Source organism: Geotrypetes seraphini, chromosome 4 (assembly GCF_902459505.1).
Source record: "Geotrypetes seraphini chromosome 4, aGeoSer1.1, whole genome shotgun sequence".
In the NCBI taxonomy this organism is placed as follows: domain Eukaryota; kingdom Metazoa; phylum Chordata; class Amphibia; order Gymnophiona; family Dermophiidae; genus Geotrypetes; species Geotrypetes seraphini.
Window position 1 is genome coordinate 55496452 of NC_047087.1, and position 16049 is coordinate 55512500.

Genomic DNA, 16049 nt, shown 5'->3' on the forward strand with positions numbered 1-16049 from the left:
GGTTAGAAGTAGGAAAACTTTTGCCGAGGTCCATGCCACTTTTAGGGCTCTTTTTACGAAGCCTCTTTATCGCGCGTGACTTTTAATCATGCGCTACCCCCCGCGCTAGCTGAAAAACTACCACCTGCTCAAGAGGAGGCGGTAGCTGCTAGCGCGGCTGGTGGTTTTAGCGCACGCTATTACGTGCGTTAAACCGCTACCACACCTTCGTAAAAGGAGCCCTTAGGCTCAGCTTAGGGAGGGAGAAGCATTAGGGTCCATCAAAGCTCCCTTAGCTGAAGTGTTATTAATAAGACTGTCGGCACAGATCCCTGGGGGTCAGAAACGACAACAGATACAGCGGTGGAATGAGGGGCTAAAACGCGGACCTGCATACGTGAAATATGAAACCTCAGCTGTCAATAAATGAAGATTTTTAAGGACCTGCGGTTGAGATTCGCGAGGTCCGCATTTTACCCTTTCCCTTTTCAGACCAATACAAAATAAAACAAATGCTATAAGGTGTCCTCCTGCTCAAGAAGACAGGCCTGGATTTATAAGGAACATATGTACACTTTTAATGAAAGTGAATATTTTCTTCCAATTTATATTCAGGAGCATCTACATTTTCCACAGGTTGATCAAGATGCTATTAACTTAGCAGCATTGTGAAATTCCAGCACATTGTCTATATTGGGCATATACCTACAAGGCAAAATGTTACGTCTCAGTTTTAACTACCAAAACACTTCATATCTTCTCTATCGTGCTTGTTACTGTACAGAAACTTATGGGTGGGATGACTCCAGTAAAAAGCACAATACAAATAACAGTTGGAAAACGGAAAGTATTAAATCTACAAAACTTAAAGCAGGTTTAATTTAGAATAAAAATCAAAAGCCCAGTCTGATGGAAGGGAAGCCTTGGTGTAGTCCACTCTCACATTACAGTCCATTTCTTTTCTTATATCTGTTTGGAAGATTAAACAAGCCGTCGTTGATGAAATTTCCAGCAGAATCAAAATGTACATTTATATACAGACTTTTATTAGAGATCTAATGCATTATTGAGGCATTGCATCAACACCAGAGTTCATATTAAATTGGTATATAAAATAAGTTAATGCCAGAATAAGATCACCTAGCAGAACAGACTTGCAACTGCCATAAATATTACAGCATGTTTACAGCACTCTTGTCAATTAATTTTAGTTCAAAATATCAAGACCAATATTAACCTTGCATTTGTTTGCCAAGCAAGGTTGTATCACTAATAAATAACCTCTTTTAGAACTCTAGAAGTTGGACAAAAGAAAACAGGTCTTAATGTCATACTTCATAAATTTGGAAAAAAAGAAAAAAAAAAACCAAACCAACAACTCTAGGTTGCACTATTTGTGAAATTGTTTTTAAATTATGTTTGATCTAGTTTGTTACAATTTCTTTGTTATCTTCTACAAAACGGGTAAAGCGGTAGATGGTCCCGTTTTCAGCACTTGTCATTTTCTCCAGACCAGCTAGAGGTGCGCTGGGTTCGATGTTCTGCAGTTTTTCCAAATTTCCTGTCAAGCCACTAATAGGTGAGCTGCCACCATTCCCTAGGCTCCCAGGGAGTGGAGGGAGGCCTCCGTTCTGAATGACTGAGATCTCGTTGGTCTTCATGGCCAAGCCATTAGAAAGGGCGGCTGCATACTGATTCCAGAAGCTAGAAGAATCTCCATTTCCCGCCCGAACAGCCAAATCTTTTTGGAATATTTCAGGCAGCTTGACTGCATTGCCTCCTAGAAAAGTCATAGGACCATCCACAGAAAGCCGTCTGCCTCTTCTTGCAGGAGTGCTGTTCCACATATGAGTCCCCATGTGAACCTAGAAGAACAGAGTGGTACACAGAAGAGGAATTATAATTTTTCAGACAAAGGAAAGAAAGAAACTGACCCTCAGAAGAGAGCAAGATATCTATTTTTTATTTTATTTACAATTAAAGGAACGGTCCAAGAAAGAACATGGACACACTTCAAATTTCATCAAGTAGGTAGCCAGTATGCCCGTCCAGTGCACTCTTATTACCTACTCATTATTAAATGCATTTAGTTCTGAATGGTTTTCAGTTGTTGAAGTCAACTGCTTCTGTGGTGAGAATTGCCATGTCCACTTCCATTGCACTTCCAAGTATTATATTTGACACCTTTCACCCTATAAACATTCTTTGCAGACAGGAAGAAAGTATCCTTTCCCGTTTGCTCTTCGCAAGGCCCAGACTATAGCTACAATGGCTTGAACGTAATTATTCATTTCACCTTGCTGGCAGCAGTCTCTAGAGAAATATTCTCTTCCACAGAGAAAATGTGCACAGTACAGCACACAACTGGTGTCACCAGTGCTCAAATATATTGCAAACTACATTTTTCACCCTTCCCCCAACAGAGCAGGAAAAAAAACAACAAAAAACATTGCACCTAAATAAAATGTATCCTGGTCACAGTCAAGAATTATATTGATGACAAAAACCTTGGTGCATTCACATTACATGTAAATGAATGAATAGAGGCTATTAATGCTTTTCTGAATACTGTAAGTTTGTGTTCTTTCACTAAGTAGGCACTTCAGCTAGTTTAGCTGGATGGTTACCAGATGCCAAAAATATCTTTGGTTTTGCAGGGCACACTTAAAAACAATTTTTCACATATGTGGGGTTTAAACCCACCCCCCAAAACAAAAGCTGTAGTTGCAAATGCTAAGTGAAAGCATACTCAGTTTTGAAATCAATAGTTGAATGTAACATGCTTTAAAATAAGTTGTGAAAATAAAAACGTGAATAATGATTATTGCAATGTGTGTGAAAAATAAGATGCGAACCCCCCCCCCCCCCAACAACCCTTGGGACCCAACAGCAGCATTTTGCACTAATAAAAAGCTTATTGTGATCTCATACAGTGGATTCTATTTTTTTTAAAAAATTGTATTCTCATAAGCTCACTCTCTTAAAACATAATTGGAAAGTTCTAAAAGGGATGTGCATTTTTTAGCATAATTTTGGTTTTATGTGCATAAACAAAAGACATTAAGGGGGCAATTCATCATGGTGTGGTAAAGGGTCACCCTTTACTATACCTTGATGCTCCATTGGATTCAGCAACCTGAAGGATTCCAGTACCGCAGGTTGCTGAATCCCATCTTAAGAGGAATAACGTTGCTTGTGAGCCACCTCACAAGCGGCGTTATTCCCATGGCCCAGCAGCACTGAGTCACAAAGCTGCAGCCTGATGCTGGGCCACTAGCTCACGGACTTCCCAGGATTCAAGTGCCCCCCTCCCCCAAGATTGAAGCCACACATCCCCACCAAACCATTTTCATTGGTGACTGAGGGTGGGGTCATCTGGGGTTCCTCTGGTGTCTGAGGAAATTCTTTGGACAGGAGTGATGCTTAGTCAATCCTAACCTGTCTATCAGCAGCTCCAAAATGGCAGCCCTAGTGGTGGTATCACATTACTACCACTAAGGGGGTCATATCTTCTATATAAAAGCTGGGATTATTTTATCGTGGTTTTTAGGTTTTAACATAACTTGTGGTATATCACAGCAACTTGTGTTAGGTCATTTGAATAGTAATGCATTTGCATATTTTGTATCTCATTACTTGCTATCATGTGGCAACTTAGCGGTTCATAGACAATGGCGCGAAAGACAAAAGCGCACGCCGACAATTGAGCGCAGTGTGGAGGTGCGCGCCGCACAAAATTAAAGTTTTTAGGGGCTCCGACGGGGGTTTTTGTTGGGGAACCCCCCCCCCCCCAGTTTACTTAATAGACATCGCGCTGGCGTTATGGGGGGTTTGTAACCCTCCACATTTTACTGTAAACTGAACTTTTTCCCTAAAAACAGGGAAAAAGTTAAGTTTTCAGTAAAATGTGGGGGGTTACAACCCCCACACCCCCCACAACACGGCGCGATGTCTATTAAGTAAAGTGGGGGGGGGTGTTCCCCCCCACGCCTCCCCGTTAGAGCCCTAAAAACAGTAATTTAGAGCGGCGCACGCCTCCGCACTGCGCTCAATTGTCTGGGCGCGCTTTTGACCTGACACCCAACTTAGCTATTGCCACTCTATTATTAGAAAAGAAGTGCTAGGACTGTTTAAGTTGCAGTAAGGGCCAGTTATTGTGACTTAAATCCCAAACACCCCTTGAGGAATTTCCCCCTAAATCACCTATTTGCACTTCAAATCTCTTGATTAGTGGGTGCACAATTCATTATGGGGTCCTTTTACCAAGCTGTGATAAGCACCAACATGTGCTTATCACAACTTGCAATGCCTTACCACAGGGCACACTCAGGGATCCTGCTATAATTTTGGTATCGGCGTGCACTTCTCATGCACTAAAAAACTGATTTTATTTTTTAGCACTTAGGTGAGTTGGGGGGGGGGGGGGCAGAGAGTAGGTATAATATGTGCTAATCTGTAAGCGCAGCTACATCACCATGGGCTAATTGATTAGCGTGTGAGCCCTATAAAATAAGTGGTTATAGGGGTTCACGTACTAATGGTGATATACTAATGGGAAATATTAATGTGTGGCCATTAATTTAAAAAAAGAAAGAAAAATCAAGCATTTTACCCATGTGATAAAAATGGCCTTAGTGTATGGGAATGACTTGCGTAATCACACACTAAGATCACTTTTTACCACAGCTTAGTAAATGGGCCCCCAAATGGGCACAAACATGGTTAACTAGTGCTACTCACTAACACGAATAGTTAAGAACACTAAGGGGCTCATAATCAAAACATAAAGACATCCAAAAGTCATAAAGACATCATAAGTCAGTATTTGGACATCTTAATCACCAGGGCAACCAAGTGCCAATTTTTGAAACCAATTTTCTCAACATCTAGTGAGGCATTTTGCCTGCTGTGCATCCAGAGTTCCAGGGGGCGTGTTTGGAGGTGTGTTATGGGCAAACTTTGGGTGGGTTAGACTTAAGGCATCTTACGGCGATATAATCAAACCTTTCTTATGATATCCTAGATGAACATAAGACGTTTTGGGCTAGACCTGTTTTAGAAGCCTCAAAGTGCCTAAAGGGGCCCAAACTTACTAGATGATCACTGGAGGGATTAAGTATTGCCCCCCCCCCTTGGTGGCACTATCCCCCTCACACCCCACAAAGATCTGAATAAAACAGTACATACCTGAACAGCAACATTTGGTATGGGAAGGCCTAATAGATCATCACGCAGGTGTCTTAAGTCACCTGGTGGGTAGGCTAGTGAAGCATAGAGAAGAGGACCCAGGCCCCTAAGCCACTCTAACCACTACATTTATGGTGAAAATTGTGAGACCACCAGAACTTTACTCTGACATATAGGTGCCACCTGTAGCCATTAGGGCTATTGGGGTGGTACACAAGTGGATATAGTAGATTTGGGGGGAGTTTTGATGGGCTCACCATAAATTGTAAAAGAATTATGGTGAGATGTATATCCAACACCCTATATGTGAAGTTCACAGCAGTGCCCTCTAAGGTGTCCCACTGCTCTGTTGGCATGTCTATGTGGTCAGTCCATTAGAATTCTAGCCCCACCCACTTTCAAATGATCTGGGTTTGGATTAGAGAATGTCACAGGGACAAATTTAATAATAATAATAACTTTATTTTTCTATACCGCCATAGTCAAACTGACTTCTAGGCGGTTCACATAGAAAGAAGGCTGGACAATCAGCGAATTACAAAATGCAAGAAGAAGGAAGTTACATCATGAATTGGAGAAACATGGTGAAAGAATACATGAGAGAAGAAAGATGTTACATAATACAATGGGGTTATAAGGTGAAAAAAAATAAAAAAAACCTGAGAGAGGTGATCTCATTAAGCAAGGAATTTGTCAAATAGAACGGTTTTAATTGATTTTTGGAATGTGTTGTAGGTTTGCCTGGCTTTATTTATGTGGTTTCCCAGCCAGGATTGCTGTCTGTTTGCTTGGAACCCTGTGATCTTTGGGTATGCAAAGATGTTTTTGTTTCTGGTTGTACGTGTGGGGTTATGCAGAATGAAGTGTGTTTGCAGGTAGGAAGGTGCTAGGCCCCTGACTTGCTTGAAGCAGATACAAGCAAATTGGAACAGTATTCGTGCCTCCACAGGTAGCCAGTGTAATTTCTTGTAATAGGGGCTAATGTGGTCTTTTTTTCTCAGTCCGAAGATCAAGCGAACTGCAGTGTTTTGCACTAATCTTAATTTTTGTACTGTTTTTTTTTGGGATGCCCAGGTAGGCGATGTTGCAGTAATCTAGGGTAGATAGGATCAGCGACTGCGCCAGTAATCTGAATGATATTGTGTCAAAGTATTTTGTCCCCATCCCCTTAGGAACTCAATTTCCCAGCCCTCGTGAGTTTTGTCGCTGTCCCTGTCCCATTCCTGTAAGCTCTGCCTTCACTGCACAAGCCTCAAACACTTATGATTTGAAAGTGTTTGAGGCTTGTACAGATGAGGATGGAGCTTGCAGGAACAGGGCAGGGACAGGAAAAGAACTTGCCAGGATGGGAAAATGTGTTCTCGCGGGGACAGAAAAAAATTTGTCCCCTGTGTTCTCTAGTTTGGATGTTTTAGACTTTCACTGTGGTTGAAAATGCGGTAAGTTAATCATCTCAAGGGTGGATGTCCTGTCGTCAAGATGTCCAAGCAGGCGATTTAAAACAAAAAACTTTTTGGGATATCTAGCAGTTCGTCTTTCACAAATGGACATTTCTGTGCCTCTGAATTTGGACATCTTGTGGGAAATGTCCAAACCGGACTTAGACGTCCTTTTTGAAAATGGTCCTCCACAGGGGGAATTCATCAAAGGGTGCTACTGAGTTAGCACACGCTAAATACCAACAATGCCTATAGGAATATAATGTGTGCTAATCATTAGCCTACATTAATGCGATTAGTGTGCACTAACACGGTAGCACCCATTGATGACTTCCCTCCTAAGGGTATGTCAATATACAATCAAGGAGCTTAAGACACTCTTAGTACCCAGTAGTCAAGCATAAGAACATAAGAGATGCCGCTGCTGAGTCAGACCAGTGGTCTATCGTGCCCAGCAGTCCGCTCACGCAGTGGCCCTTTTGGTCAAAGACCAGCACCCTAACTGAGTCTAGCCTTACCTGCATACGTTCAGGTTCAGCAGAAACTTGTCTAACTTTGTCTTGAGTCCCTGGAGGGTGTTTTCCCCTATAACAGCCTCCGGAACAGCATTCCAGCTTTCCACCACTCTCTAGGTGAAGAAGAACTTCCTTACGTTTGTACAGAATCTATCTCCTTTCAACTTTAAAGAGTGCCCTCTCATTCTCCCTACCTTGGAGAGGGTAAACAACCTGTCCTTATCTACTAAGTCTATCCCCTTCACACTTAATGTCATGGATACCAGAGCTAAAAAAAAAAGTTAGTCAGTATTTATTAAATGGACCTCAAAATCCACAGGACCCCAAAATCCACAAAAGTACCAAGAGTTGAGAAAGGGAGACTTACGGATTATCACTTCCCTCCTAAAGGGCCATTTTACTAAGCTGCGTTAAGCCTAATACATCTTAGGCATGTACCGTTATATGTGCTCAGATTTCTCATGGTAACTGCCAAATGTGTGAGTGCTAACATATTTTCAGGGGGTTTGTCAGGGGGCAGGGAGTGGGCATTTTCACGCTAAACAGTTAGAGCATCTATATTAGTGTGAACTAACTGGTTAGTACAGGAATACCACATGAACCCTTACCGTCTACCAAATGGTTGGTGGTTAAGTGCTCACGTGGTAATTTTTTAAATAGCTGTGTGCTAATGCAACATTAGCTCGCAATCATTCAATACAAAAAAAAAAATAGAAAAAGAAACTGCTGCAGAAATAATGGCTTTATCACATGGAAAAACCTACATAAGGGCACACTAAGCCACATTTTCCAGCAGCTTAAGAAAGGGACACCTAAATCAGCGGTTTAGCAAAGACCGCTGCATGTTGAATCTTCTATAAGCATCGTGTCACCCTCAAGAAAGCACCGACTCTTGCAAGCTAACCGCCAACTGCACACGTGCTTCAAGTTGTCTACACATGGAAGACCAACAAGGAAAGGCAGGAGGATAAAGGTTAGCAGTCATTTGGCCTAAATACGATTTGCATCATGTAGCAGTAGTATTCGTGTAGTCAGACTTATTTATACAACTTATCTCATACTTTACAGGCACTTGAAATGCCAGGATAAAGATTGAGGTCCCTGAACACCTGCAGACTATCATATGCATAAGAACATAAGAAGTGCCTCTGCTAGGTCAGACCAGAGGTTCATCTTGCCCAGCAGTCCGCTCACGCGGCGGCCCATCACTGTATAGTAATCCTCTACCTATACCCTTTTATCCCCTTTTCCTTCAGGAAATCATCTAATCCCCAATACTGTACACTGTCCTATCACACCCTCTGGAAAGGCATTCCAGGTGTCCACCATCCTTTGGGTGAAGAAGAACTTCCTAGCATTGGTTCTGAATCTGTCCCCTCTTAATTTTTCTGAATGCCCTCTCGTTCTTAGTTTTCGAAAGTTTGAAGAATCTGTCCCTCTCCACTTTCCCTATGCCCTTCATGATCTTGTAAGTCCCCTCTAAGCCTCCACTTTTCCAGGGAAAAGAGCCCCAGTTTCTCTAATCTTTCAGCGTATGAAAGGTTTTCCATACCTTTATCAATCGCGTCGCTCTTTTCTGAACCTTCTTGAGTATAGCCATATCCTTCTTTAGGTACGGTGACCAATATTGGACGCAGTACTCCAGATGTGGGTGCACCATCACCTGATACAACGGCAGGATAACTTCTTTTGTTCTAGTTGTAATACCTTTCTTGATAATACCTAGCATTCTATTCACCTTCTTAGAGGCCGCTGCGTACTGTGCCGATGCTTCATTGTCTTGTCCACCATTACCCCCAAGTCCTTTTCTAGGGTACTTTCACCCATTACCAGCCCTCCCATCGTATAGCTGTACTTTGGGTTTCTGTTTCCTACATGCAAGACTTTACATTTCTCTACATTAAAATTCATCTGCCATCTCGTCGCCCACTCTTCTAGTTTGTTCAGGTCTCTTTGTAAATCTTCACAGTCCTCTTTAGTCCCAACTCCACTAAATAGTTTGGTGTCATATGCAAATTTTATTATTTCGCACTTCGTCCCTGTTTCTAGATCATTTATAAATACATTGAACTGTAGCGGTCCGAGTACCGACCCCTGCAGAACACCACTCGTGACCCTCTTCCAGTCAGAGTAGTGGCCCTTTACTCCTACCCTTTGCTTCCTACCCGCCAACCAATTTTTGATCCATCTATGTACATCTCCTTCCACCCCATGGTTCTTCATATGCAATTCCCAAAGATAATTATCCCAACTAGCCTGCGGGTTATGGTAACTAAGGCAAATCCAGTGGAACCTATGCATGCTTTGAAATAAGCTTGTGTGTAGGATCTGCCGTTAGCTAAGCATATGTATCTGTCCATAAGGCAGTTCTATAATCTAGGCCCGGAAAATACCCATTTCACTTACAGAGTTGATATCTGCAAAGGGCAGAGAATGGTAGGACATGGGGGGGAGGGGGCTCCCAGTTACTTGTACGCCTGTCACATTTAGGTGCCCATACTTCACCAGCTCTATGGTGGGTGTCTTAAATGTTAAAAACAACCATACAGAGATAGGGGAATACAGTGGTACCTTGGTTTACGAGCATAATTCGTTCCAGAAGCATGCTCGTAATCCAGAGCACTCGTTTAGCAAAGCATATTTCCCCATATGGAATTAAGGAAACTAAGACAATTTGTTCCACAACTATGGTGGCCCAGGGATGGGTACCTGCCTGGATGATGCCCAGGTGCTGCAGCCCCTTCAGCAGGGCGACTTCCTTCATGTGGCCAGGCGCTGGCAACCCTCGGGGTCCCTGTGCAGCTGCCCTCCCACTTTAGGGTGATGCCTCTGCTGTCTGCCAGCTCAGGTGCAGGTCCCACTGCTGGGCTCTCAGCTCCTGAATTAAGTCATTTGCCGTCCCGATAAATGATCGCGTACGTGCGCATCACGTGTAAGCATGCAAGTTGATGAGCACTCATCGATATTATGTGTGCTTACACGTGATGCGTGCATATGCGATCATTTATCGGGACGGCTTAATTTGGGAGCTGAGAACTCGTGTATCGGAACAGTGCTCGTTTTGCGAGGTAAGGTTTGCAGGAGTGTTTTGCTCATCTTGCAAAACACTCACAAACCACGTTACTCACAAACCGAGGATTGACTGTATACTGTACTTGAAAATATGAAAGCATCAACTGTCAACAAAATATTATAAGAACCACTTTCAAATAAGGAGAAAAAGACCCCAGACACCCCTCAAAAATATGGTGTATATATATATTACCACACGTAGGATCAATTCAATCAAAGGTTAAAAAAACCCCCAAAAAAACCTTCCTGTAGTTCATTATTTCTGCATCTCATTAGCTTTAATAAAGCATTTACATTTGAGTAAAAAAAATAACAGCACTTATCTTTTCCAACAATCCTTCTTGAAACGCACGTCCCAATTGCAGGCATCCTACTGCCGTCGGGCAGCCAATCGGAACACACGTTTAAAAAAAAAAAGTTTCAGAGGCAGGACGCCTATGTGTCTACAGAGACGCATACCCACGCTTAAGCACACCCAAAGAGGAGTGTGGTTTCGCCCAGAAATGGCCTTGGGCGGGCTTAAGCATTGGTATGAAACACCTTAAATGTAGACCTGCAAAATGCTTGCCTATTTTTAAGGCGTCTGTCCGAGAGTATGCTGATACCAGGTTGCACTTGTATACTCTAACGGACCCTATGTTCCTTTATAAAATGTGGACCTATCACGTGACTTCAGGATTATAAAATTGCCTCCACTCCCCTCATTCTATAACATTAGCACCTAAATATAAATACTATTTATATCCTGTTATTGAATTATAGCACTTGTGGGCAAGTGTACACTTACTCATGTAACTGCTATGTGTGTGCTCAGTGTTAATCTATAAACATGTACAACTTGCCTACTGTGTATAAGCAAGGGGTGTACACGGGAACAGGGCACAGGCAAGACTTTCACTTATATACATAAATTACACAATACTGTGAGTTGCATTTTGGCATCTTCATTAACTTCACTGATATGGCATTTGTGTGTGCTTATTATAAGCGTGTGGATGCTAATTTATGCTAGCATTCTATACTATTACTTCTTTCTATAGCGCTACCTGACGCATGCAGCGCTATACAGAGTCACAAAGAGTAAGAAAACAGTCCCTGCTCGAAAGAGCTTACAATCTAAACAGACAAACAGGATATCATGGATACCGTTAAGGGGAACGGTTAATCAGCGGGCTGGATTGGAGAGCAGAGGAGTAGGGTTAAGGATTGAAAGTCATATCAAAAAGGTGGGTTTTAGATACCATTATAGAATTAGTAAATACTCAGTGTGCCTAACTTTGGCGCCAAGTTATAGAATTGCTCCCTATGGGGTATGTGCATGTGCTGGAGATGGGAAAAACGGGTTTGAGAGACCAGGGGCAAGACACAAATTAAACTGATGTAGAAGGAATCCAGTTCTTTTGCTTGGGTTCATAGACAAAGGCACGCGTCGACAAAGGCACGCCGACAACCCAGCGCAGACAACTGAGCATAAGGCAGAAGTGCGCCGAAGAAAAACAGTATTTTAAAGGGCCATGACAAGGGGTGAGGGGGGGAACCACCCTACTTTACTTAACAGAGATCGCGCCGGCGTTGTGGGGGGTTATAACCCCCCTCATTTACTGGAAACTTAACTTTTTCCCTCTTTTTTGGGGAAAAAGTAAAGTTTTCAGTATAATGTGGGGGGTTACAACCCCCCAAACCCCACACGAAATGCCGGCGCAATCTCTGTTAATTAAAGTGGGGGTTCCCCCCCAACATCCCCCGTCTGAGCCCTTTAAAATACTGTTTTTCTTCGGCACGCTTCCGCCTTGCGCTCAGTTGTCTGCGCTGGGTTGTCTGCGCGCCTTTGTCGGCACGCACTTTTGACCTGTCACCTTTGCTTGTCTTGTATGATCTCTATAATAAATAATAGAGTACAGCAAAGGAAGAAGAGCATGCATATGGACAGTTTACAAACAACTGAGAGTTAAACCTAGCTGCGGCGTAGTGAGGGTGAGAGGCGCAGGGGTGGAGGTGCCCCTCCCCTGCCTTCTTCCCCCCCACCCAATCCAGCGCACACAACCTTTCTTTCCCCCATACCTCTTTAACTTTCATGGTGCATGACAGCATCACCAACTTGCTGCCTGCGTCGGTTCCCCCTCCGACATCACATCTAGGTGCGGGACCCGGAAGTGATGTCGGAGGGAGAGCCGACGCTGGTGTGAGCAGCAGGTTGGAGTTGCTGCCCGCACCAATGAAGAGCTACAGGTACGGTAGGGTGAAGTGAAGGCGTGGCGGGGGAGGCGGGGGAAAAGCAGGGGTGGGGAAGAGAACGGGTGCCAGTGGCAGGGTGGACTACCCCTCCCACATACATACACACTACACCACTCAAACCTACAACACAGGCAAAATGAGAAACAAAGTGGAAAAAAAATAAGCAGCATCTCATACTGATAAATTTATGCACTTGCTAGAAATAAAACACACCCAATTTCCTGCATCCAGAGCTAGCCAGACTTTTCCTCCTGTTTTTCAAACTGCTCCCTTCTAAATATATCCAGCTACCACAGTAACTCATTCAAAAGTCAGGGTATGTGTATACTGAACCAGGGTAGTAGTCATCACTGCTACCCAATGGTCATGTCTCCCCCCTCCCCCAAAGTTGCGAGTTGCATTCTACCATCAAGTTAACCCCCCTCCCCCCAAGGAACTGAATGTGACAGTTCACAATCCTGTCCCTGAGCCACAAGACTATCAAAGAAGTTTTTTTAGATGAAGAAATATGTTGGTTAATGTATGCATACAATTGCTTTAAAAATAAGGAGTAGCAGGAAAAAAAAGGTACCTTTAGATTTCCTTTTGTGGTGAAAGCTCGCCCACATATAGTGCAGGCAAAAGGTTTTTCTCCAGTGTGTGTCCTTTCATGAATCTGTAAAGCACTAGAGGAGGAAAAGGTTTTGCCACATGTGTTGCAGTAGTGCTGTTTAGGAGTTCTTCTTGGTAGGGTGGGCAGCAGAACTGGTGATGTGGCAGAAGATGGCAGAGACCCTGATGGAACGATGCTGGGTGGTGGTTCTTTATTATCCTGAGGAGAACCATGCATAAAACCATTAACCTCAGTTTTTATGAGAGCTGACAGAGAATTAGCAGGTATAACTGAAGAGTTCTGATTAGTGCCAGTGTTGGAGTTGGGCTCAAAGAGCTGTGATGGTAGATCTCGCATTTGATGTGTCAACATATGCTGCTTTAAATTACCCTTTGTGGAAAAGCCACGATTGCAAACTGTGCAAATAAATGGTCTCTCTTTGGTATGGCTTCTATAATGAATGTCCAAGGCACTCTGACAAGCAAATGTTTTGCCACAAATATCACATGCTGTGTTTCTAAATTTACCCCGTTCTCTGAAAGGAAATAACATGCTTAAAGACTCTTCTTTAACCATTTTATCTGTGTTACTAGATGTTAAGTCCAAAGTGCCCCCATTAGCAGAAGCTGGAGACAAACCATTTGCAAACTCACTTGATAAAGCTGTGTGCTGTTTCTCTCCAGTACTGGGTGACTTCTGATAATCATTAGTGCTGTTGGAAGGAGATAAGGCCTGCATGGAATAGGTGGATTCTGAGACAGCAGGACTTCCAGCACTTTGGCTTTCCACATCTCCACCAACAGAAGACGATGAATCATTAGTCATAGCATCCTCTTCCACCGATCCAATTTCAGCTGATCTTAAGCTTGCCTGGAGTTGCTCGGCAAGTCCTGCATTAATCATCTTCATTTGATTTTCTAAAGCAGCAATACTAGATATTTCCAGAGGCAGAGGGGAAGAACATAAGCTGTCTTGTGATGCATCTGCAGATTTAGGTGTATCTGGCACACTGCTATCAGGACAGTCTTCCATATTCTCATCTGAAAAATTGTCCAAGTCATCTAGGGTCTTCTCATCAAAAGATCCAGTGTCAGACTCCATTGACTCGGGATAGTTTTCCGAGACAGGTGTATTGGGAATCTGGCCTCCCATATGCATCCTGATATGCTGTTGTAGCACAACAGCATTGGTGAATTTCTTCTGGCAGATCGGACAAGAATGCTGTACTCTTAGTGGAGGCATAGCACGGTGGACACTGTAATGGGTCTTCAAATTTCCCTTCGTAGTGAAAGCACGACCACAGACTTTACACTTAAATGGCCTTTCACCAGTGTGTGTTCGATAATGCATTTTTAATGCACTCTGGCAGCTAAGGACTCTATGGCAAATAATGCACTCATTTGGGTCGGTTGCCTTTTTGTCAATATTTTCTACCAGCTGCTGCAATTTTGACGTTTCAGATGCCGGAGCAGAATCTAGAAGACCTCCGAATGGGAACTTTGCTTTAAATTGTTCTGACATCAGCGGAATAAGTGGGTTTGTGTATGTAACAGTACTGTTGGAAGCAGCGTCTACAGTAAGAGGGCTTGTAGAACTGTTAACACCTGGGAAGGAGTTTGACATTGGTACTGTTTCTTCAGTTTTGCCATTTGAGGTAGGCAAAGCGCCAGTCTCTGCGTCATCTGAATGTCCACTGGAATTTTTTACAGTGAGATCAGTAGCTCCAGAGTCACTTTTAACAGAATAAGGAGGGCTATTAGCAGAATGATTAATCGGTATAGGCTGTGGTTCCTCAGTTTTGATAAATGGTGTCAAGCTTGGAATTGTTGGAGGGAGAGGCAAGCCAATGGAGGTTGTCAAAGTAGGCAAGACTGGCTTAGTATCCAACCAGCTGGTAACAGGTTTCTCTGGCAATATAGACATACCATATGGAATACCTGTGCCTGTTGGAATGTTGTCCAAATGCTCTGGTACTGGATATGGATTCATTTGAATATGAGGATATTTTTCTTTATGACGCTGGAAGTGAACTTTCAGATTTCCCTTTGTGGAAAACCTGTTTCCACATATGTTGCACTTAAATGGCCTCTCACCTGTATGAGAACGCAAATGAATCTGCAAGGCACTGTCACTCCCAAAAACTTTAGCACAGAACCTGCATTTGTGTTTAAAGAATGCCTCGTCAGATGTACTCTTTGTCTCAAAAGCAGTTACATTTGGTGGCTTGCCTTTCCTTTGCTGTGCCAGTGCAGACGAGGAGTTTAAGTCTTCTGCTGTTGGTCCAATACTGGGCAAAGGGTTGGAGAATACTGAGTTACTGGGGGATGACTGAGGTAGACGTGGATTAGATGCAGGGCTTAATAAACTGCTTATTGCAAAAGCTGGGGAGGATGACGTAGATACTGGTGGGTTGTTGAGCTGCGAGCCACCAGAATTTGAAGCCACTTTGTCTGAGGATGGTGTTGAAACTACTGCTGCCAAGACATTAATATTTGGAGATGAACCACTACTGGATGGAATTATAGCGTTGCCAAGGTTGCTCTGAGGTAGCTGTATAGGGGGTAGTTTTACGCCACCAATGCTAGCAGATTGACTAGCAAGGCTTTGTGCTAACCCAGCTGCTGCAGCCAGTTGCTGGGACAAATGGGAACTTAACGTGGTCAAGGGGTTGGTAGACGGTCGCAAAGTACCTTGAGAAGCATTAGAAGGTACTGGCATGTCTGTATTTTGAGAAGCCAACAATAATATTTGGTGACGAATTTGCTCAATCAACTGCAACTGATGTATCTGCTGCTGCTGCAAAGCCAAAAGTTGCTCCATTAGGGCAGGTACAGCAAGTTTATTGTTCGATGCACCTTTACATCTGGCCTCCTGCGAGAACTGTGCCACTGCCACTTTCGTACTTTGAAGGTTTTCAATTATGACATTGCTGTTTATCACTGAAAAATTGCCCAAGGTTGTCAGATCTCCTATTTGAGGTAGAGAGGTTGTGCTTGCTGAGGTACCCACCGTGGAACTGTTGCTGCTTAT

The 16049-nt window shown here is 43.3% G+C and overlaps 1 protein-coding gene across 8 annotated transcripts in view; it reads right to left on the reverse strand.

The window, feature by feature from the left end:
* Positions 1-829: 829 nt before the first annotated feature.
* SALL1 (spalt like transcription factor 1) overlaps positions 830-16049 on the reverse strand; it is a 25094-nt gene continuing 9874 nt past the window's right edge. For 7 of the 8 annotated variants that reach the window (XM_033943027.1, XM_033943026.1, XM_033943025.1 and 4 more), the window contains 2 exons: positions 12999-16049; positions 830-1844 (listed from right to left, as the gene is read on the reverse strand). The exon at positions 12999-16049 is cut by the window's right edge and continues 359 nt beyond it. In XM_033943027.1, the coding sequence (XP_033798918.1) occupies positions 1404-1844; positions 12999-16049 (3492 nt within the window). In that variant the 3' untranslated portion in view covers positions 830-1403. Of the gene's footprint in view, positions 1845-12998 lie in introns of those variants that run through there. The other variant, XM_033943033.1, reaches the window with a different exon arrangement.